Source organism: Nyctereutes procyonoides, unplaced genomic scaffold (genome assembly GCF_905146905.1).
Source record: "Nyctereutes procyonoides isolate TBG_1078 unplaced genomic scaffold, NYPRO_anot_genome, whole genome shotgun sequence".
In the NCBI taxonomy this organism is placed as follows: Eukaryota; Metazoa; Chordata; class Mammalia; order Carnivora; family Canidae; genus Nyctereutes; species Nyctereutes procyonoides.
Window position 1 is genome coordinate 4696091 of NW_026575044.1, and position 23007 is coordinate 4719097.

At 33.9% G+C, this 23007-nt stretch overlaps 1 protein-coding gene across 1 annotated transcript in view; it reads left to right on the forward strand.

Moving 5' to 3' along the window:
• FMN2 (formin 2) overlaps positions 1-23007 on the forward strand; it is a 363009-nt gene that overhangs the window by 265245 nt on the left and 74757 nt on the right. The window contains 1 exon segment of the mRNA XM_055323458.1: positions 969-1061. Coding sequence (XP_055179433.1) covers positions 969-1061 — 93 coding nt within the window.

A 23007-nucleotide genomic window follows, 5' to 3' on the forward strand; every position in this document is an offset into this window, starting at 1 on the left:
AACCTGGAGGGAAAAGAAAACTGTATTTAATAAGAGAAAAAAAAATATTTTAAAGAGTGGAATTTCAAAGTCGCCTTGAGGAATTAATTGACAACCTCACCTTAAGAATTGTAGTGAGAAGTATGTTTTCCTGATTCAGACATCTATCTGCCCTAAGTTTTGTCTTTCACATATATGCTTTTTAAATTTAAATTTCTTTTTGCCAGTATCACCATAATGGCAGGAGTTTCCTCAGAAATTTTCTTAGAAGTACTTCCTAATTAACCCTTGTGGGATCTGCAGCCCACTAAGGCATTTACGATGGCATGGACATAGAAAATAAGCTCTCGAGTCAGGCCAGGATTTCATTTATGGGTCTGGTTCTTATTATCTGTGGATGCATCAGCAAATAAGTACCCTCTGAGCCATTATTTCCTCACCAATAAAATGGAATAATGTCCACTCTTACTAACTTCTTCTTAAGATTAGGTTAACTAATAGGTTAAAAGTATCTGCCATCCAATAGATGTTCTGTAATTATTGATTTCTATACTAACATTAGCAGTTATCATTTGTTATTTGTAGGAAATACTGACATATTGCTTTACTGTCTGCCAAGTACTACTTGAACACTTTGTATCTATTAACTGATATGATCCTCGTGGCAGTCCTGAGAGGTAAACATTAGTGATGTACTCATTCTACAGATGAGACTGAAGCTTAGAACTTAAGGGACTTGCTAAATTTGCACAGTTTGGTAGTGACCAAACTTGTATTATAGATTCTTAAGAACTTTTTATAGTCCCCCAAAGTGAAGCCTTGATCATAGACTTCTTATGTCAGTATTTGGATGTTTCCAAAATATGTAGAACATATATCAATTAATGTGGTTAACAGGGATTTTTAACAGTAGCTAATATGTTTTAAAAATTGTTTTAATACTCCATTAATACTGTGACATTTTAAACAATGTCTTTCTCTGATTTCAGCCTGTGAAGTTGAGGCGGGCAAAGTATACCAGGTATCCTCAAAAGAGCACATCCAGCCTTTCAAAGAAAACATGGAACAGTTTATTATTCAAGGTAAATTCTAAAGAGACATGTTGCATTTCCCCCTTTTTTTTCCCCGCAGAATGGTAGGTAGAAAGCATTTTTAAAAATATGCATTGGTTTAAAGCAGATTATTTTGACATCACAGAAAAACAAATTATGTTTAATCAAGAGTCATACAGGTGTGAGTAGCAATTTGGTAAACATTCTACTATGGATAATTATAATTATTGTTTTTTAATGACAGTAAATGTACTAGGTTAAAATAGCACCTGTTTATAAAGATATTAAAATTTTATGCTTTTTGTGATAGAAAATTAGACATTCTTCTGAATTTTAACTATGTTTATGACTTCAGTTCAACTTTGTATTTATTTAGTTTGTCCAAACACTGAGCCAAAAAACAAAGTATATTTATGTTTTCCAGATCTTAAAACATTACATTCTATATTTTGTAGGATGTATAAATACCTCTAGATATTTAACACCTTTTTTCTAGAAAACTTAAATACTTAATAAATATCTTATTGACTATTCCTGTTACATAAACAAGGATGAAGAATTTCAGAAAATATATTTAAAAATTGTAGGACAGAATATCTATTAAAAAAGTCTTGTTTGGGATGCCTAGGTGGCTCAGTGGTTGAGCATCTGCCTTTGGCTCAGTTCCTGATCCTGGAGTCCTGGGATTAAGTCCCACATCAGGCTCCCACAGAGAGCCTGCCTCTCCCTCTGCCTATGTCTCTGCCTCTCTCTGTGTGTGTCTCTCATGAATAAATAAAACCTCAAAAAAATAAAAATAAAAACATCTTGCCATTTTAAACATACAATTATATCAAAGCATTTATTACTCAAAACATTTCTGCTTTGGAATGTTACATCTCCTCTGAAGATCAGATTTGTGTCATGCCATGCTCTCAAAAGTTCTTGTCAGGAATTTTCCTAGAGGCAGACATGGCTTCAGACTGAGGCCAAGTAATACTCTGAAGATTGGCTCCATCCTGTGTTTATTAGGTTATGGTTTTCATAGGTTGTTCAAGTGTCATTAATGATAATTTACAATGAATGAGTTGTATTGGAATTTGATTAAACATTAAACACACAAAAAACCATTAAACACAGCTCATTTTAAAGATGGGAAAATACTATTTAATCACAAGACAATCATGAAGATCAAAACAAAACTTTGGTCAGATTCATAAATCAAAGGAATTGTTATTTCTAAATTCTCAGGTCCTCATGACTTAGAGTGGAAAATCTACTTAGTAATTCCTAAATAGTCCTTGGGATAAAATCAGAGTCCTGTAGTTGGTTATATATTAGAGGACACTATAAGCTCACTACAGTCTTAATGATGAATAAAAATGAGTTTTGCTGTCTTCATTCAGTGAGGTTTTAGGATAAGAACATGCAGTTTTAGAGGACTATATAGGTAAAGGAAGAGATCATCTTTTTGCTTATGGGATAAAGGAGTCCTTAATTCATTAACTCAGTAAAGAAAGAATGAATCTTTCTTCATAGTTCTTCTTCCAGTACTTTCAATGACCTTTTTATTTTATGTTTGTCCGTTTCAAGTGTTCTATGATTACATGTTCATTGAAGAAAAATTTGAATACCTCCTATGTGCTTAGCCATTCTTTTGGCTCCTGAGTTATAGCAATGAATAAGAAAATATACATTATCCAGAAGACAGACAATGACAATGGCACATTCTTTGGAACATTTCATGTAGATCAAATATGTCAAAATGTAGAAGAAAAGAGTCCAGCTTTAAACATGAGTACTTACAAGCCTATATTCAATTATTTCAATCTATAAACAATAGATTTCAAAATGTTTCTCTTAAGATAAAGATTTTAGAATATAGCCAATTTATTTTTTGGTCCCATGTGCCCTCTAGTTATCACTACATATTCTGTAATTAGGTTTATACTCTGAAAAATGAATTCCACCTTAGTACAAATAATATATGCCAAATCTTTGCTTATAATTAGACTTTCCTCAATAATAAATAGTATTCTTACATTAACCTCTGTGTTCAGATTACCTTACATAGGTAATATTAATGTTTTATATATCCCATCAAAGTCTCTTTAAATGTGCCACATTTCAAAATCTAAAATCTCTCTACAACAATTAGGAGACTATGCCCAATACTGGCCAAACATTTTTATTGCATTAGTTGCCACAACATTATAGAAACATCTCTTATCCTCATAATTCAGTTATTGTGTGACCTATGGACACAGAGTAACAGTCTTTGGATTTCATCTAGCCCTACGATCCAGTGATTCATCCACTTTTTTACTCCCTGCCTTCCCAGTTTTCCTCAAGCCAAGATTTTTATGGTCTCTGCTTAAATATTTCTTCCTTGGAAATGTCCTCACCCCTGTTCTAAAAGAGGCAGATTTAGAGAATTGAGTCCTGCCTCTACAAGGCATATATTGTTTGTAATGGTGCCAGCTATATGATCTTTGGGAGAATTGAAGTGCTCAATTAATGATATTAACACTAATAAATAAGTGTTTGAATTATTTATTGAATTATGTCCTGAACTCCACCCAGCATCATTTCTTCATAACACTTAATGTTTTCTACAGTTGTATTATTTATTTGCCTCTCAACAATGTAAGCTCCATTAAGAAAGCATCCTTGTTTTGCTCCCAGTTATCCTTATACCTAGAACAGTGCCTGGCATGTTGTACACACTGTCCTGCTCACCTGACAAAACCCAACAGCCCTCATTAAACCCATCTCTTTGCACCAGGGTAGCTCAATGTTTTTTTGTTTTTGTTTTTGTTTTTGTTTAATGTGGGAGTGGTCTGAACACCAACTGGTATCATGTAGAAGTCATGACAACAGACCTACTGTTAGAACTCATTTCTATTCAGCACTTCTATAAGATTGTCCTTGCAAATTTGATTTCTCAATTTCTGAGATTTGTTCTTCTATTTTCCTCTCAAACCTCCACAGGCTTTCTCTTCTGCTTCCTCATGACTCTAATGATAACCTCATTTTATCCTAGGATGAGAAAACAGATGCTGTTATACAGAAGCTCCCACACCTCCCCACCACACATTTACAAATCTGACTGAGGGATTTGGGCTTCATCCTGAATCCTTGGGGACCAGACGTTTAAAGACTTAGAAAGTTTACACTGGCAGCAAGTAGGATGGACTCAATGGAGATAGATCAGACTTGGAGGCAGGAGTTGTAAAATTGGTATGAAACATTGTTAGAGAAATGAGGTGGCCTTGTTCTAAGGATATAGTGTTAGTACTGAGGAGAGGACATATTTAAGGAGTAATAATAACATAGAAGAAAAAGTACTTGGTGACCGAAGAAACTTAGAGGTGATGCATAGGTGTCTAGATTTCAGGTTTCTGTGGCTGGGGATTGGTGGTGTTAATCACTAGGATAGAGAATGTAAATATAGGAAAAGATCTGAATAGATAGCATGACCATAGGTGGATAACATGACCAGAGAGCAGGTGGATATATGCCTTAGACATGGCAAAGAGTACAAATGGAGGACTGGGCATTGTAAGCCAGGTGATTGTTGAGAAAAGAAAAATAGACTCAGGGATAGAATTCTTAAGGGGGACACATTTATAGGATGAACAGAGGAAGCCATGACAGGTGTTAGTGGTGAATTTAGGGAGAAAGAAAAATAAGAGGCTGTTGTGATGGAAGCCAGAATTAGGAGTTTCAGAAAGGAGTGAGTGATAATAGTAGTTACTGGATGGAACATTTTTCTTGGATCGATAGAGACAGAAACCAGTTTTCTGAGCATTTGACATTTAAGAGAAGTGAGGATATAGAAGGTCACAATTCTGCAACAATTTTAAAAGTTACTGTAGGATATTGTAATGTGCATAACTGTTAGACAACTGTTTAATCAAAGTTACTATAATTTAGCTTATTTCTGATTTATGCCAACATATGTGATGATTTTATTTTTTTGGATGTATTATGATGAAAATTAATTAGTAATCACCTGACTCTTATTGAGCCTTTACCATTTTTGTTAAATTTTCTTTTGTGCTTCTTCTTTTTTAAATAGAAAATGAGAGAAGAAGTAAATGAGACAACTAGGGAACCTCATACTAAGCTAATATTTCTTTCAGAACTCAGCACTCTCCTTCCTTTTAATTTCTCCTCTTTCTATTTGAATCCAAGTTGTATTGTGGACAAAGTATGCACATGAAAACCATACTTCGGAGCTAAAAGTAACTTGGATCTAGTGGATTGTCTTTATAGGTGTCTGAGTATGGTAAGATTGCCAGAAAAGAAATACTATCCTAGTTCTATGCTGTTGGCCTCCACAGCCTTTTTACTCATATGACATATTTTGATAAGTGTATATTTTAAAACTCAGCTCAACTGTGTTTTTAAGTGAATGGCAAATTTTGTAAAAAGGTAGTCCCCCGCTATTAAATGAAGTCAAGTCCTTATTGTGATTTTATAAATCAGAAATGGCTAATGATATTTTTATTAGCCTAGCTCTCTATATCCCCACCCCACCCTTCCCAAACATTTTTTTTCCTTAAATGAAGCATAGTAAATTATAGCTGAACTAGAGGAATAGAACCAAAGTGAAGATGCATAAATCTGTAATCACATGCTTATCATTACAAGGGTATTGAAACCTCAACTTTCAATATACAATCTTTAGTATTGGCAATTCTACGATTGAGAATGGAGGGATTGGGAATGCAGTAGCACTAATCATGCCAAAGACTTAGATGAGAAGTCTGACAGAAGTATCTTCAACTGGAAACAGTGCCCATGGCATTCAATAAGCAGTACTCCATATTCAGCATGAGCATGTTTGGTCGTGTTTTAATTTCTTTTTCTGAAAATATAATGAGAACACTTTTTAGTGATGACAAAAAAGGTGTATCTAATTTTTGAAAGTCTTTCATTGACCATTTAAAATAAAAAAAGAAATAATTGTCATTTAAGCACTCAACTTTTTAACTTATTATTCGTATAACAACATAATATTAAGCATTAATAACAATTTGTTGTAGTAAAGAATTAACTGAAGTCGTTTTGTATTCCACATGATTTTAATTTCATAATTCTTCAGAACAGTCTTAAGTAGCCACTGTTATCCTCATTTTCCAATAAGAAAATGAATGCTCAGAGGGCTCGATACTTTACTAAACTCACGAAAAGAGATGGCAAAGTCATGTTAGAACTGAGACTTTCCATAAGAAGCTCTAGCTATATTTTATTTTAATTTAAACACTATCATTCAGGACTCCAGGAGGTAGTGGATAAGTCAGTTGTGTAATATCAGGTGGTAGAAACCATAATGCAGAAAAAAATCACATGTAATTAATAAATTAATTAAACCCATAAGTCCATAATCAGAAAGTACAGACACTTCTATATTCATGCAATATGCATGCTGACACTTTGTACCAGATAGACAAAGCTCTCTCCCCTGGTATATTGATAAATGATGATTCCATTGTACTGCTCTTGTCACTCTTAACACAGAAGAAGCATTAATTTGAAGTGATTCTTCTGAAAAGAAGAGTAGTCTATATTACTACTTCTCTCTGAGGGTTAGATTTCCACCAGCCGCAGTCATTCATTCTGTGTCGTGGATGAGAAATGATCAAAGAGCCTCTGAGGAGTGGTGGGAATTGATTCCATATGCGATTTGCTAACAACTACCTCCTGCATATTTCTACTTAGATGCTCCCACTGATGCCTCATACTAAACATCTCCATAATATGTTCCATGCTGTATTCTCTGCACTCAGTACATAACAGATTCCAAATAAATGTTTATTTCATAGATAAATGAATGAAGGGATGACTTTATCAATTCAGTCAAGCCCCTCAGGTCCTCTGCCCTTCCTGTATTCCTTGTTGTTGTGATAGAACCCCCATCTGGTTGTCCATAACAGGGACTTTGGCCTCATTGTCCATTTTTAGTGGATGATTACAAGAAATAATTTTAATAATGCATGAGTTTATTATAAAATTTAGGTATATAATGAAATGTAAATCATCTTACTATTACTTTCCTCTATTTGGACAATGTTGTGTTTCAGTTCTATCCTTCCAGAGGTAATTTGTGCATATACATATACATATACATTTGTATTTATATATATTTTACCAGTGGTTAAATCCTACTTGTTGTTTTTGTCCCTTGGTTTTTCATTTTTATTACAACGTATTTTATCTTTATGTGTATTTTATATTTATATATAATAGACATAGCATAAATATACATGGATGCATGCAAGTTATAAATTTGTATGTTTTATGTTCATTTTTTATATAACACAAAACAACTATATCTTATTATTCATTATTTGCTATTAAGTATGTTTTATAAAGTTGCCACAATACTGAATTAATTAACACTAAACCATTACTCATAGGAGCAAATACAAGGTTCAGTTTCTTCCAGGATCTGGTTACATTGGTCTCATTTTCATCAATCAGTCAACATACAATATTGTTTTTTATGTGTGTTCATGTTTTTTTATTAAATAGGGTTTATTTTTCTCAAGTTTATGTGTGCTTATGTTTGAAGACACCTCGTTTAATATACATTGTTGATTCATAGTACCTTGCCAACAACCAGCAGCATCATAAATTGTACCGGAACCAAGCGTATCTAACACATGTACTTTCTCTGTAAGACACGTCACAGACTTTTGTGTGCTTAGGAGCAAGCACTAGACAGCACTATAGCACTGTATTGATGGCCATTTTGAAAAGATAAATTACCAAAAAAAAAAAAGAAAAGAAAAGAAAAAAGACACCAAAAATGCAAGAAAAGTCACAATATAGACTAAGAAAAAGACATTAGTTTGTTTCCCAGAGTTAGGAGTCTCTCATGTTCTGTCTCCCTTTCTAATATTTCCCACAAACTAGGGGTGGTTAGAAAGGGAGGTGGGCGGGGTGGGGGTGACTGGGTGATTGGCACTGAGAGGGGCACTTGATGGGATCAGCACTGGGTGTTATTCTATATGTTGGCAAATTGAACACCAATAAAAAATAAATTTAAAAAAAAGAAAAGAAAAAGACATTAGGGTATTTGAATCATCGGGCTCCTAGACAAAGCTTAAAAAAAGTTTTAAATGTTTTAAAATGTTTTAAAAAGTGATTAGTTCCGATCTACACTTGTGTCAGCTGAGTTCTAGTTGTATCAAATACTTGTCAGCATGTGGGCCTTAGATACAACAAGTCTATTATTTAAAATGATATTCAACAGAGGTTTTAATTTGCATTTGATTTTTTTATGAGAGGTTAGTATATTTTCATGTCTTTATAGTTGCTTCGTCTTCTATGAACTACCTTTTGAGTCTTTTGACTGTTTTTCTGTAAATTATTTCTCTGTCTTTTTCTTATTGAATTATTAGGAACTCTTTATGTATTTAGGATATTAAAATGTTGCAAGCATGCATATCTCCCACTTTGGAGATTCCCTTTCCACTTTTCTTGTGCTGACAATTGATGAACAGAAGTTCTTTATTTCTGTATAGTGATATTTATAAACCTCCCTCTTGATGAGATATAATTTTTATCTTATTTAAGAAATCTTTCCATGTTACAGGGTCATAAAGATATTGTCCTATATTATCCTGTAAAAATATCATAGTTTTACTTTCAAATTTAATCCTTAACCTATCTGATTTTTATGTATGTGTATAATTGATTTTTATGTATGGTCTATAAAAGTCAAATTGATTTATTTTACATAGATAATGTTTTAGTCATTGAGTACCACGTAATGAATAAGCCATTCCTTCTCTTCTAAAATGCAGTGCTATTGTGTCATGTACAAATTTTCTGTATATGTATATGTTGTTTTTCTGGGTTTTCTCTATATGATTGCATTGGCCTATTTCCAGTATTGATCTACATAATGTAACCTATTACTATCTTATTTTCTGTAGCCTTCTAAGAATACTTGAAATTAGATTAGATTTCCATTTTCTTTAGGAGCATTATGCCTCTTATTGTTAACTTATTCCATATAATTTTAGAATCAAGTTGTCAAGTTCCACCAAAAATAATATTCTGTTAGGATTTTGAAACCGTGAGTCTATACATCAGCTTGGAGAGAACTGACATCTTATGAATTGAAACTATGAATATGAGGAAGACTAGCATCCATTTATGCCTCCTTTGAAGTTGGTATAAAAAGTTGTACAATTTTCCTTAAAGGCCTTTACATCACTTTTTTATAGTATATTCCTAAAGATCTTATTTTTTACTATAATACATTTTGTGAATTGCATTTCCCATTAGTCTCTGAAGATATTTAAAATTCAAATAACTATTGTATAAAGCTGTTACATCCTAGAAACTTGGTGAACTCCGTTATTAATATAGTAATTTGTGAACTTTAAAAAGTTTTCTCATAGAGATCACTATAAATATTGTCCATTTTATTTCTTAGTTTCTTTTTTCTGACTGTGTTGTACTGGCTGGTACCTTCAGTATAATATGGACAGGAAGCATGGAAATGTCCTATTGCAAAGAGGTATGGTTAGAGGAATGGAACTTTGTAAATACATTACCACTGATTGATGGTTTTCTTCTCACTCAACATTTCTCCTCTACTATGTTGCAGATTATATTCTGTACCTTTATTCTTTTAATGCATACCTTTGATATTTCAATAGGATTCTTTAACAAAATCTAAGGTTTAAAATATTAAAAGTCCCTAGAATGCTTCAACTATAACCTCATCCATTTATCTTATATGCCATTCTTTTCCAATGTTTCAGTATCATCTTCTGTTTTGTATAAATAATACTTTTTTGCTCACCATACCCTCATACTATGCCTTCCTTCACAATACTGTCTTTTTTGCTCACCTTACCCTCATACTGTGCCTTCCTTCTAAGATGATTTTTCTTCTCTTTGAAGTACATTCTTTAAAAGTTAGTTTGGTTTGAGATTCTGGATTGTAGACTCCTTTTTTTGTCTGTCTTGAAATATACATCACGTTATTTTTGAGAGATAGGTCTGCTAATTATAAAATTCTTGGAGGGGATCCCTGGGTGGCGCAGCGGTTTGGCGCCTGCCTTTGGCCCAGGGCGCGATCCTGGAGACCCGGGATCGAGTCCCACGTCGGGCTCCCGGTGCATGGAGCCTGCTTCTCCCTCTGCCTGTGTCTCTGCCTCTCTCTCTCTCACTGTGTGCCTATCATAAATAAATGAAAATTTAAAAAAAAATTATAAAATTCTTGGAGGAAAATAGTTCCTTTCAGGTCTGGGTGCCTTAGACTCTTCCGTCATTGGGTTAGCAACTCTGCTTTGTCCAATTTTTGTGAATTTGTTTCTAATCTAAGTTTTCTCTCAGGCTCTTTCATATTTTCTATTTCTCTTTATGTTTGTTTTGGCTAATCATCAGGGGGCACTACCAACTGAGAACTATTTTAAAATACATTCTTCCCTTGCATTTTAGGATCACATATTGTGGATTGAGGCCCAATGCAGAGTGATTGCCCATTTGGGATTATGGCTTCTCATGTGGGAGGTTTTCCCCTCCCACAGAGCCACGGGGAAATGGACACATTTTCTCAGTGTGTACTTTACTGAGGTATAATGATTTTCAGTTTCCTCTTCACTGAGGGAGGGAGTGTCTCTTTGGACACTTTTGAGAATTCTAGTCCTATTCAAAGTGTCCCTCCATGGCCTTTCAAACTACAGCTTTAAGTTGCTGGATTTAGTGATGTCCCTAAGTCAGTGCCCTTTTACACCCCTTTGGAGTCTTGCTTCTATTTGTTTTTATGGCCTCAGAGAATGTTCCTTATTTTCCAGCCAACTCAGCCATGCATTCAAGTTTTTTTTTTTTTCTCATGCATTCAAGTTTATTTTCATCCAGTACCTTTGTGGGCTTTGTTGTGAAACTTTGATATCTGGTCCTTAGTATGGTTGAAAATAGAGGTCTATCTTGGATTTTTTTCAATTAAAATATCTTTGAGATGATTTTGTATCAGTACATGCTTCTTAATGACTTTATGGTATTTCATTATAAAAATGCATCATTTACTTACTCATTTTTTTTTTACTTACAAATCTTCTTTCCTACAGCATTTATTTCATAAGAGAAAAATTATAGAGGATAAACATGCACATTTCTCATATTGTATATGTGTACAGGATATTCCTAAATATTAGGTCAAAAGCAATTTTGGCCTTATTCCCAATGCCTCTGTTTCCTGTTGTTCTTCCCAAACTTGCTTCTCTTGTCTGCACATGACTGAATCTTGTATATTTTCTCAAACATATCAGCTTCTCTCAAGCCCCATTGCATTCACCATATCCTAGCTCAAAATATTTCTTGTTTCTATAATGCTAGCCCCCTCCTAAAAGGTCTCATTTTTCCTTGTTATCTTCATTCTGTTGTAGCACAATCACCAATGAACCTCGTAATAACCTATTCTCTTCTGGAAAAGATTGAATTATGTTCAGTACCATGATTATTAATATATATAAATGATCATTATAATTTAGATCTATTTAAATTATATCTAATATATTTTAAAATATGTCAAATATCTGACCCATGTTTAAAATATATTCCTTATTTGCCCTACATATTACATAATAAACTATTAACTGCATATTTTTTTATAATTTAACCTCAACTTTCTTTCCATAGGTCCTGGGTGCTTGGAAAGGATCCACTATGAGAATCCTGACCAGACTGTTATGTTCTTATAGCAGAAACCCAAGTACATTCCTTAACGGATGATATGGCACTTTCTAGATTTTTTTAAGAAAACTCAGCTAGAAATGGAACTGATGACTATTACTTTTAAAATCATAAACATTTTTTGTTAAAGCATTTCTGGTGTAGTAAAACCAAAGAATCCTTTTCTGTAATTACTTAGGAAATAGCAACATGTTGATGCAGAGGGAAATAAATACTCATAAATTTAACCATTTCGAATTATAAAGATTTTTCACTAATATTTAAAAATCTGTCAGTCTATTAGTTTTCTGCTTGACAGGTTTTTTTGGAGGTTACTTGGGCAACAGGACTATTAGCAACATTAGAATTAAGGAAGTATGTCCATATAGGATGTCTCTGATTATCTGTGTCTACTCTGAAGATGAGCAACACTTATGAGGCATAGATCCATGGCACATAGGAGTGCTCAGGTATGATGACCCCTCTCTCCACTGTAAAGGAATAAAATTTTTGTGAGATACTCATAAAGCATATTAATCTAAGAGAGAAGTCATCTGACCCAGATGGCAAATGATATCCTCTCATGTGCCACATCTAATAAGTTGATGAATGGCTTCTTGGAGTCTTGTTTGGAGGATAATTCTTAGGTTTTTAACTGGATTCTTGAATTTTAAAGAATAGCTTGAGTAATTAGCTTTGTTCTGATTAGTGCTTGTGTAATGCACCTTTATCTATTTTTTACTTTTAACCTAAGTGTATATTAATATTTTAAGTGGGATTCATTGAGATTGCATATAGTTAAAATTTTTCTAGCCAATTTGAAAATCCTTGCTTTTGAATCAAATATTTGAATCACATACATTTACTATAACAGTCAATATAGTTGCTTCATTCACTCTCTTTATATTTGTCTTTTGTCTGTCACATTATTTTCCTTTTTTTTTTAAGATTTTATTCATTTATTCATGAGAGACACAGGGAGAGAGAGGTAGGCATACAGGCAGAGGGAGAAGCAGGCTCCATGGTAGGAGCCCAATGTGGGACTCGATCCCGGGGTTCCAGGATCACGCCCTGAGCGGAAGGCAGGCGCTCAACCCCTGAGCCACCCAGGCATCCCTATTTTCCTTTTTATCTCTTTTCCTGCCCTCTTATGGATTAGTTGAGTATTTTATTTTTATACTTGGCTTATTAGCTTCATCTTTTTGTTTTCTCTTTTTAGTGGTTTTTCTAGGATTTAGATTGTACTTCTTTAATTTATCACAGTCTACCTTCAAATAATTTTATTCAGTTTCAAATAGAATCTAAAAGCTTCATGACAGTATATTCCCACTCTCCCTCCTGTTGTGTTGTTGCCACATTTTTACTTTCATATGAATCATAACTAAAATTATATATTGTTTGTACTTTTGCTTTTAACAATCACTTATCTTTTAAAGAAATGTATAAATGAGAAAATGTCTTATATATACTTCTACATATTTAGCATTTCTAGTTCATTTCTTATGTAGGTCTGCCATTGCCAAACCTTTTAGCATTCGATTGCTTACAATATTTTATATGTTTGTTTTTTTCTTTATTTTTGGTAGGTCTTTTCACTGGATGTAGAATTGTCAATTGACAGATTTGTTGTTTTGTTTTGTTTTTTCTTATCACACATCAGGATATTTTTCTCTTGTATTCTGTTTGTGTAATTTCTGATGAGAAATATGTATTAGTTTCCTATTGTTGCTATTTTAAAAATTACCACAACTTTGTTCACTTAAAACAACACAGATCTTACAGCTCTGGAGATCAGAAATCCAAATGGATATTGTTGAGCTAAAATTATGATGTCAGCAGGGCTTTGTTCCTTCTGGAGACTCTAAGGCAGAATGCATTTCCTTGACTTTTTCAGATTCTAGAGGTTCTGCATTCCTTGACTCTGGGTTTTCTTGCATCTTCAAAGTCAGCAATGGCTGATAAAATTTTTCTTATGCTGTATCACTTTGATACTGACTTTCTTGCCTTTTTCTTTCACTTTTATAAGGACTTTGTGTTTACTTTGGGCCAATCTAGATAATACAAAATGACTTTTCATTTCAACATCAGCTGATTAGCAACATTAATCCCATCTGCAACCTCAGTTCCCCTTTGACATGTTACATAATATTCACAGATTCTGGGGATTAAGACATAAACATTTTAGGAAAGCCATTATTCTGCCTCCCACAAAGTCTTTGGCAATTTTTATTTTTTGTTCCTTGATATGAAGTATTTCCTCCCACTTGTGGCTATTTTAAAATCTTGTGTTTATTGCTGATTTTTTAAGATTTGGATTATAATGTGCATTTTTGTGTATATTTATATATTTTTTTATTGTTTGGAATTAATTGACCTGTGGGATCTGACAGTTTTTATCAGATTTGAAAAATCTTTGACCAATGTTCTTTTATCTACTTTTCTGCCCTGGCTCTCTCCTTTTCTTTCACTATTCCAATTTCGTCTATGCTGGACTGTCGACTATTGTCCCAAGGTCTTCAAGTCTTGGTTAGTATTTTCAGTCTTTTCTTCTGTATGCTTCAGGTGGAATAGATCCTATTGTTATGTCTTGAAGTTAATTCTTCTTTCCTTCTGAAATATCTAGCTTTATGTTATCTTCATTTTTAAGTGAATTTCATTTTTTAAAAATATTTTATTTATTTATTCTTGAGAGAGAGACAGAGACCAAGAGAGGCAGAGACACAGGCAGAGGGAGAAGCAGGCTCCATGTAGGGAGCCTGATGTGGGACTCGATCCCGGGACTCCAGGATTATGCCCTGGGCTGAAGGCAGGTGCTAAACCACTGAGCCACCCGGGCTGCCCATGAATTTCATTTTTAATTCAAGTCAGTTTTTCATTTCAGATACTGTCTTTGTTTCATCTCTATAAGTTCCACTTGGTTCTTTCTTTTGTATCACCCATTGTTATATGCTGCACATTTGTGTCACCCAGAGTTCATATGTTGAAACCTCACTGTGTTGGTATTAGGAGGTGAGGTTTTGAGAGGTGCTTAGGTTATGAGGATGGAGTCCTCATAGATGGGACTAATGCCCTTGTAGGAAAAGACATGAGAGAGCATGCCTCTCTGTTCTGTGGTAAGTGAGAATGCAACAAGAAGTTGCCTGTCTGCAAACCAATAAGAAAACTCTCACTGGAACCCTATTGTACAGGCACTCTGATCTCAGACTTTGGGCCTCCAGAACTTTGCCAAATGAATGTTGTTTAAGCTAGCAAGTCTGGTATTTTGTTACAGCAGTCTGAACAGTCTGAGACATCCATATTTCTGCTATGTTTATGTTTTTCTTTAATATTTGAGCATAGTTATAATGACTGCTTGAATTTTAATGCTTTTATTTTATTTGTTACTTCATCCCTTGTTATTCCTGGTTCTTTTTCTATTGATTTGTTTATCTTCTGATTATTGATTACATTTCCTGATATCTGATTGGTCTAGTAATTTTTTTATTAAATCTAAGGCACTGTTATTGTTGACTGTGTGGATTTTGTGTATTACTCTAAAGAATATTTGGATTTACTTGTGTAGATAATTTAAATTACTTATTTCTCAGTTTTGATCCTTTAAGTCAGGTTTATGAACTTTTCTGCAGCTAGTTTATTTTTTGCATCAGTGATAATTCAGTCCTAATAAGGTGCCTCCACAATCCCCACCCCACATCCCCTGCTGGGGTCTCCAGTAGCTATCCTGTCTCAGGTGGTCAACAACAGCTGTCCATTCCCAATTTGAAACATCTCTTGGCTCCCTGTATGAGCTCTGAGAATTATTCAGCTTATAGCTCCTTGATTCTTTGCTTTGACTAACCAAGTCTTTGCTTTACTCTATATATGTGCCACCTAATACTCAGCAAAAATTCAAAGAGACCTCAGTACAAATTTCTGGCCTTCTTTTCTGCAAGGCCCTTTCTTCTCTGGGTTTCTGCCCCATATCTTTCAGCTACTTGACTCCCCCAAATCCTATCTGTATTTCCTCAACTCAGCAAGACTGACTAGCTTATTTGGGTTCTCTTTCCAGGCCCACAGTCTGGAAATTGCCTTTAGACAGAAATCCAGGAAGATTTTAGGACTCAACTAGTTGGTTTATTACCTTCTTCCAGAAAGGAGAGCTGTATGCTGCCAGTTGTCTAGTATATGAGAACTGTTGTTTCATATATTTTATACAGTTTTCTGGTTAATTACAGAAAGAGTTAAGTTTAATTTTTGTTAATAAAATCCAGAAGTGAAAATCTCTTTCCATTGGTTTAAAGTGAACAAAGTTCAGTCTCCTTTGCCTTATTTGTTATGCTATCACACCATAAGAGGCAGAATCTGTCTCTGTTCCACAGCTTTTTGGCCAACTATTTTCCATTATGTTTCCTGTCTTGTCTACATTGTATCCTTTCTTCTTGAAATTCTGTACTATGTAGCACTTATGTCTGTTCATTTTTTCCTGCTGTTTGTTGTTTAAATGTCCTCTGTAATCTCTACTTTTTTCATTTGACTGATGCTTGTCCACCATTATAGTCCTGGCTCAGCATTTTGCCTTTCTCTTTTCCTTATTAACATCTCTCCCAATAGGTAAATGTTTCACTTAATTGTTCTTATGACTGACTTGGCAGTATGGCTCTGGGGTCAGACTGTGTGAGTTTGAATCCTGTATCTTTCTCTTAATATTTCTGGATTTCTGATATGTTGGGCAAGTAATTAATTTTTATTTATTTTTATTTTTTATTTTTTTGGGGGGGGCAAGTAATTTAACAGCTAATTTCCTTCTTGTAAAATGGGAATGATTATAGTGCCTTTCTTATAGGGTTTTATTATTGTGGATTATTATATATAAAGAATTAGAATGGTAATGCCATCAGCTGTATCTGTATTCTCATTGAGCTTCCTCTGTAATGCTTATTTGCATGATGATTTGTCCCTCTCCTCAAACATTTTCTTGAAAAGAAAGATGCTGTAATAGTTATCCACACATTAGCCCCTAACAAAGTATCCAAAACATATTGGATGCTCAAAGTTTGGTTGAAATATTGTAACATTAAATCATGTGGCTTTTGTTTCTAAGATTGCAGTACCCTAACCTTTCTACTGTAATTGTTGCATTGTGTGGGTGAGTAAAGTTGAGAGGAAGAGAAAATACATCAGGAAAGATTTTTTCAGATTTTCTGATTTTTAGGTTAAGCAGTTTTGCATTTTGATATTTTGAATTTACAAATTAGAATTAATTAATACTGCATTTAATATGGAAAGCTCAGTCTTAAAGCATGCATTTACATAGTTTTGGTTAAAGACTCAGAAATTTTTGTGTTATTTGAAGGGTGCTAATTTAAGTTAAGGTTAGAATTAGTAAGAGGGTGTTCTTAATTCATCTTCAGTGAGGTAGCTGTTACTTGATAAAAAAGGACAGGATTTGCTACAGATCTTTTGTTTATGCTAAGATTAGTGAAAGTTTATGAGAGATTTACTTAGAAAATAGGTAGAATAATATGTAGACTTTGTGATTTTATTTTAAAAATTACGTGTTGTAAACAATATTTCATTTGGAAATCAATAGCTATTTTATAATGTATTGTTCACAGAATGTGAAACTCATGCATGCACATTACGTTTTCCCATGTCGTTTTCACTTTAGGTTTAAAATAAAGATTTAGAAAGGAATTTCACTGAGGACCACTTCAATAACTACATCAGCCTGGGTGATAATAGCACATAGCTTTCTTGTATTTTAGGTTTGGCCAGAAGCCACATATATCAAATTTTTAAAGTATGCATCATTTACTATAGTATGTACGTTTCTTGAATTTTTATAGCAAGCACCTATTCATTATGTTTACAGATACCTATATTCCTAGGGACACAAATCGTATATATTTTTATGCACAAAATAGGAGTAACCCTCAATATTGACTCAAAGTTGGCTGTGGACTATTGCAAAGGCCAAGTTGTAATTTTATACTCTAGATACTGTTTTTCTTCCTCCCAGGAATATCCTACAAGATTTGTTTTATTGTCCTAAGAACATTTGCAGCATCAAGGAAGGAATGCATTGAGAGTTAGGTATTTCTTTTGCTGTCTAAGGAGAGAAATTCTGATATTCATTCACTCTCTGACATATATAAACTGCCTAAATTTACTTGACTTTCAGTTCATTGTCTGAACCGACAGTGTCTCAAACTGTCCAGGAGCAGTGTCTCAAAAATCTCAAAACCAAAGCAATATATCTGCAATTAAATGACAACTTTAAATGACTCAGAAGAAAGGCACTGCATGTCTAAAAAATAACCCATACTGGCTGCACTTAAAAGCAACTGAAATGCACATTCATAGCTAATTATAAACAAAAACTAGTTAACACTTTAAATAAAAGGAAAAATAGCAAAAAAGATTTAGAGCCTAGACAAGCAGATGAAAGGGTTCTAAGTTGCCTTCCATCTGATATTACTCAAATGCAACTCTGTCTCCAATTACCTGGGAATATGTGGTATTCCCTCATGAAAGCTCCAGATCAGAAAGGGCGTCCATTCCGTGCCTCTGCTTACTCACAGTCATTTGGAACCAGTTCAGCAGAAATATTTAACATTGCAAAAGAGTCTGGAGCCAGACAAGCGACTACAGACGCTAATCACTGGGTCAAAATAGTAACTTAGTAGGACAACAACTGCCAGAAAATATTTGTGGAAGCAGAGATTTTAGGGAGGAAGTATTTGTGCTGTTGGAGAAGCTATCACTGAATGCCAAAGTGCTGAAACAGAGTCATTAAAACACTTTTTAACCACTTGCAGGTTTGGGGACATAGCAATGTCCATGCCAATGGCCTCTTTGCTAGATTTGGATTTGAAGAGTAATCTTATGCCCTAGCCCTAAAATAAATAAAGAGGGGAGGGGAAACTAACCAAATAAATAAATAAATAAATAAATAAATAAAGGCTGCCTGCTAGAAAATTCAGTGTTTATTTTATTATATGATTTTAACCACAAGCTTCCTCTGCCTCAAATTGCCACTTACTAGTTTTTGAGATTTGGGGAGCAGAGGGAAACCATCACTATAACAATTAGAATATTTTGATTAATATCTAAGACCCTATTTGCCCTGAAGTGCACCATTTGTTTGATCCACTTCTGTAAGGTCCATTTATTTCTACACTTTTAGATTTTAGGTCTGTTAATATGAATTATGAATATTCTCTGGTGATTATTTCTCAGTAGAAACCGCTAATTATTTGCACTACATTGCACTTTTCTTCCCTCCACTACCAGTATAGGATTAATTGCTTTATTCCAACATTTCATTCCTCTTCTCCGTACTTCAGACTCTGTTTTCAGGATATCCAGTCTCAGAACATTTTCTTGGCAGTGGAACTTAGATGAGGATGGTTGCCCATAGTATATATATGGAGTAAAAAAAAAAATGTATGCTTTAGAGGAACACTACAGCCTTTGAAAATATCATCTTATCTTTTGAATTTATGTAGTTTCTCCCTAAATTTACAAAAGGTATTGTCTTATTCCATACAGCAATTTCATATACTGCTGTTCTTCAAAAAAGGGACTGAGAAACTATTAGCCTCTGCTTGCACTATAAGGATTGGGAGTTCTCCATTATAGGTCTATGAAAACCTCAACACACACCAAATTAAGTAGAAGTAAAAAACAAAAAAGATATTAAATAGAGAGTTACTCCTTGATTTTTGTAAAAGTTTTTGAGTCTCCTGTGATAGTTCTTGGTCCATAACCTCTTTATATTGTTATAAGGAGGCACGCTTATCTTAACAATATATGTCTCATTCTGAATCTGGGTTCTATCTGTAGAAACATTAAGAAGAAGATATTTGGTGCTCCTACAATGGAGAAGTATTTGCATATCCCAATCCTTTTTTATAGTCAAGGTAATGTGGAGAGGAAAAGAAAGAAAAATTATTACCTATGGAGCAGGTGATTTATACATTATTTAATTAGGCAACTCAATGTAAAAGAAATTATTACCCAGTTTTAATGATAAAGAAAAGTTATTAAATCAAACGTGATTACTAAGGTTATTAAAGTCTCACATAATTTAGTGGCTGATCTAGAACTCATATATTGGTCTGTCTGACTCTGAATATCATGCTCTAATTCCAAACAGAGCCCGATGAGATCTGAAAACAAGAGTTTGAGTGGTAAGAACCTTGTCAAGGAAGTGTGGCTTTTTCATAAAGGATACAAGAGAGGTAGTTCCCAGAGACTGAGACCAAGGAGGCCCTTAGTGTCGGTTAGGGGTCACAGCAATTCCAGTTTCCTGGGTAGCTGGGTGCAGGGAGCCTTGGGTGATTGGATAACATGACCATCACTCCAAACCAAGCTTCAGATATGTTGGTCTATTTTAAATGCTTTTAAAAATGTTTCTGTAGTTATCATTATCATGATAACAACTAGATAGGCCACCATCCTCATTTGATAGGTCAAAAAAGAAATGAGCTATATGCTTTAAAGAATGGGAAAATTAATCTTACTTTAACTTTTTTTTTTAATTTTTTTATTTATTTATGATAGTCACACAGAGAGAGAGAGAGAGAGGCAGAGACACAGGCAGAGGGAGAAGCAGGCTCCATGCACCGGGAGCCCGACGTGGGATTCGATCCCGGATCTCCAGGATCGCGCCCTGGGCCAAAGGCAGGCGCCAAACCGCTGCGCCACCCAGGGATCCCCTAATCTTACTTTAAATAGAAAAGTGGAACCATTTCAATCTCTCATCTATCAAATTTACATATTTTGTTATAAAAGTTTATTGACAGTAGGTTATAAATATATAGGAAAGGGCTACTAAAAGTAAATTGGCATTCAGAACTAGTCACAAAGCCCTCTGTGTCTTTAGAAATGACCGAAAACAATATTTATATTTTTGAAAAAGTAGGTCAGGAATAAAAGAATTAGAAATAAAATATTAACCTGGTTTATAGAAAATAATCTTATTGCTATGTCACCTTTAGCTTTTACTAAAAAAGATGTATATATAACACAGATGGCCACAACCTCTCAGAAGCTTTTACTCAGACTTAAAAACACAGTCTAAGATTTTGTCACTGCATGTGACTAGCTTGAGTACTCCCTAAATGAATGGCTGTGTTATCTTATTTTGTTTCTAAAATATACCTTAATTTTCACTAACTTAATTACATTTTATTTTATTTTGGTAGATTTCATCCTCATTAACTAAAGAAACTGAATCCTGCATTTATCACTAAGTTAACATAATAAGTGTTTAAAAGAATCATGACAACAAAATATTGATGGAGTGTTTATACAAGCAGCATGTTTGAAAGTGGTATCTCAGTGTTCCCAAAAACGGAATTGCACCCCAACTTTTCCAAAAATTTTTGTTTCTAAGATTGCCATACAAAGGAAAATCTAATTCATTGAATTGTTGACTCTATATCAACAGTTGAAATGTGTACTCTGATGTACTTTCTTTGATCTCTCATTTGACTGTTTATCAAAGCTGATTAAACTCTGGATACACAAATCCTCTTAGTTTCAAAATCATGTAAAAATAATGGATAATAGAGCATTTTAAAGTATTCTCTGCTATTCCAATTTGGTTTTATGATTGTAATATGGCTATTAGGTCGGAGAAGAGAGTCTGTTTTTATGTTTAGTTCCCTTGGTAAGATCCAGTCTTTTGCCACATTGGGTTAGAGTGTTTTTTCAGCCAAACTTGCTCATGCAGTGAAGCAAGAGCTGTTTTAGTACACATCAAAAGGAATCATTACGAACATATGAAACTCAGTTCATTCCACTCACCACAATTTAGGGGCTTACACTTTTTGAAAAGCTGTGTGTGCTTTCTTCATCTGTATATAAGTTGAGACATAATAGAATAGCAGTTGATGTATTCAATTATAGATAATTACATATTATATATATATATATATATATAGCTTTATGAATTTCAAGAGCTTAATGTCCAACATTTTCAAAGAACATATATTTAGTCCCTGCTTATTATTGGAGGCACTATGCTAAATATTTTATATATGTTAACAGATTAATCTATTTGCCTAAGATTACATAGCTAATGTTAGTGGAAGAATCAGGAATAGAACATAGATCTCTAGTATCTTATTCTAACACATTTTAAATTTCGTAAATCATTTATTTGATTCTTCTAACATAATCCAGAAATGTTTCTTCCAATCTCAGTCTTAATCTCTGTATTTTAAAAAAAGGGATAGATATACACATGAGGGTGATTAGAAGAATGTCCTTCCTGAAAATGATATGCATTATGGTGCTATGTTGTTTCCCCTTACACACTTTATATGGCTCTAGAATTGTTTCTTGAATTAAACCATTATTAAGCTAGGCAGCCCAGAGCAGATTTTATAAGATGATATGCTCATGTTAGAACCTTTTAAAAGTAAAATCATGGAACGCTTATTCTGTTTTTTAATATGGTTAACAACTGACTTGTAGTTCACGTAAACAACTAAAGTACAAAAATGAAAAGAGGGAAACAATGCTCTCTGCTGCCAGCTCAGATGATCCCTGTTAAATTCGACAATCCTGGCCAAGAGTGGCAGTGTGACCCTCGATTATGGCTTTGCAGATACTGTACAGACCTTTGAACAAACACTATTTTGAGGTTATAAAACATTAACCGGCCCAAGGGGGACTATTGTGTTTTAAGTAGTGATAGAAACACTTTGACAATTCTCAAATGACCGTGGGTTTGATTTCATGCAGTTCTGATTTTTTATAATCAACTTTCCTATTCCACTTTCTCTTCATTTCTCCAAATGGTCACAAGTGTGACCCAAAAGAGAGTGATTATAAACAGGCAACTTCTTCTAGCAGTTCTAGGTTTTCTTTGAGTTTTTTTAACTTTTTGTTCTGTCGCTCAGTGATTTTCAGAGTGTGTGACAAAGTATTAGTGAAGCATGAAATCAATTTAGTGGGTCACAACTACACTTTGAAATCTAATAGAATGGACTAAAAATATTTGAGAGTATTGCATGAACTAAGTGCATTTGTGAAACTTTTGTGTCAGGTGTGTGTGCATGTTAGAGTGATACATAAATTCCTAGAATGCTTGCTGGTCAAAAAAAAGTAAAAGTCACTGCCACACCTATTTTGTGTGATGGAGTTCCTATGTTATTTTAAATAACTTCAAATAGTGATATAATTGCTTTTTCAAATGTGATCTATTGGTTTATGTCAGGCTGCCATTTATTTTTAGACAAAAATGATAGCAAATAAATGAGTATACTACTGCCTCCCTACTTTCAATTAGTAGAAAATGTTAGTA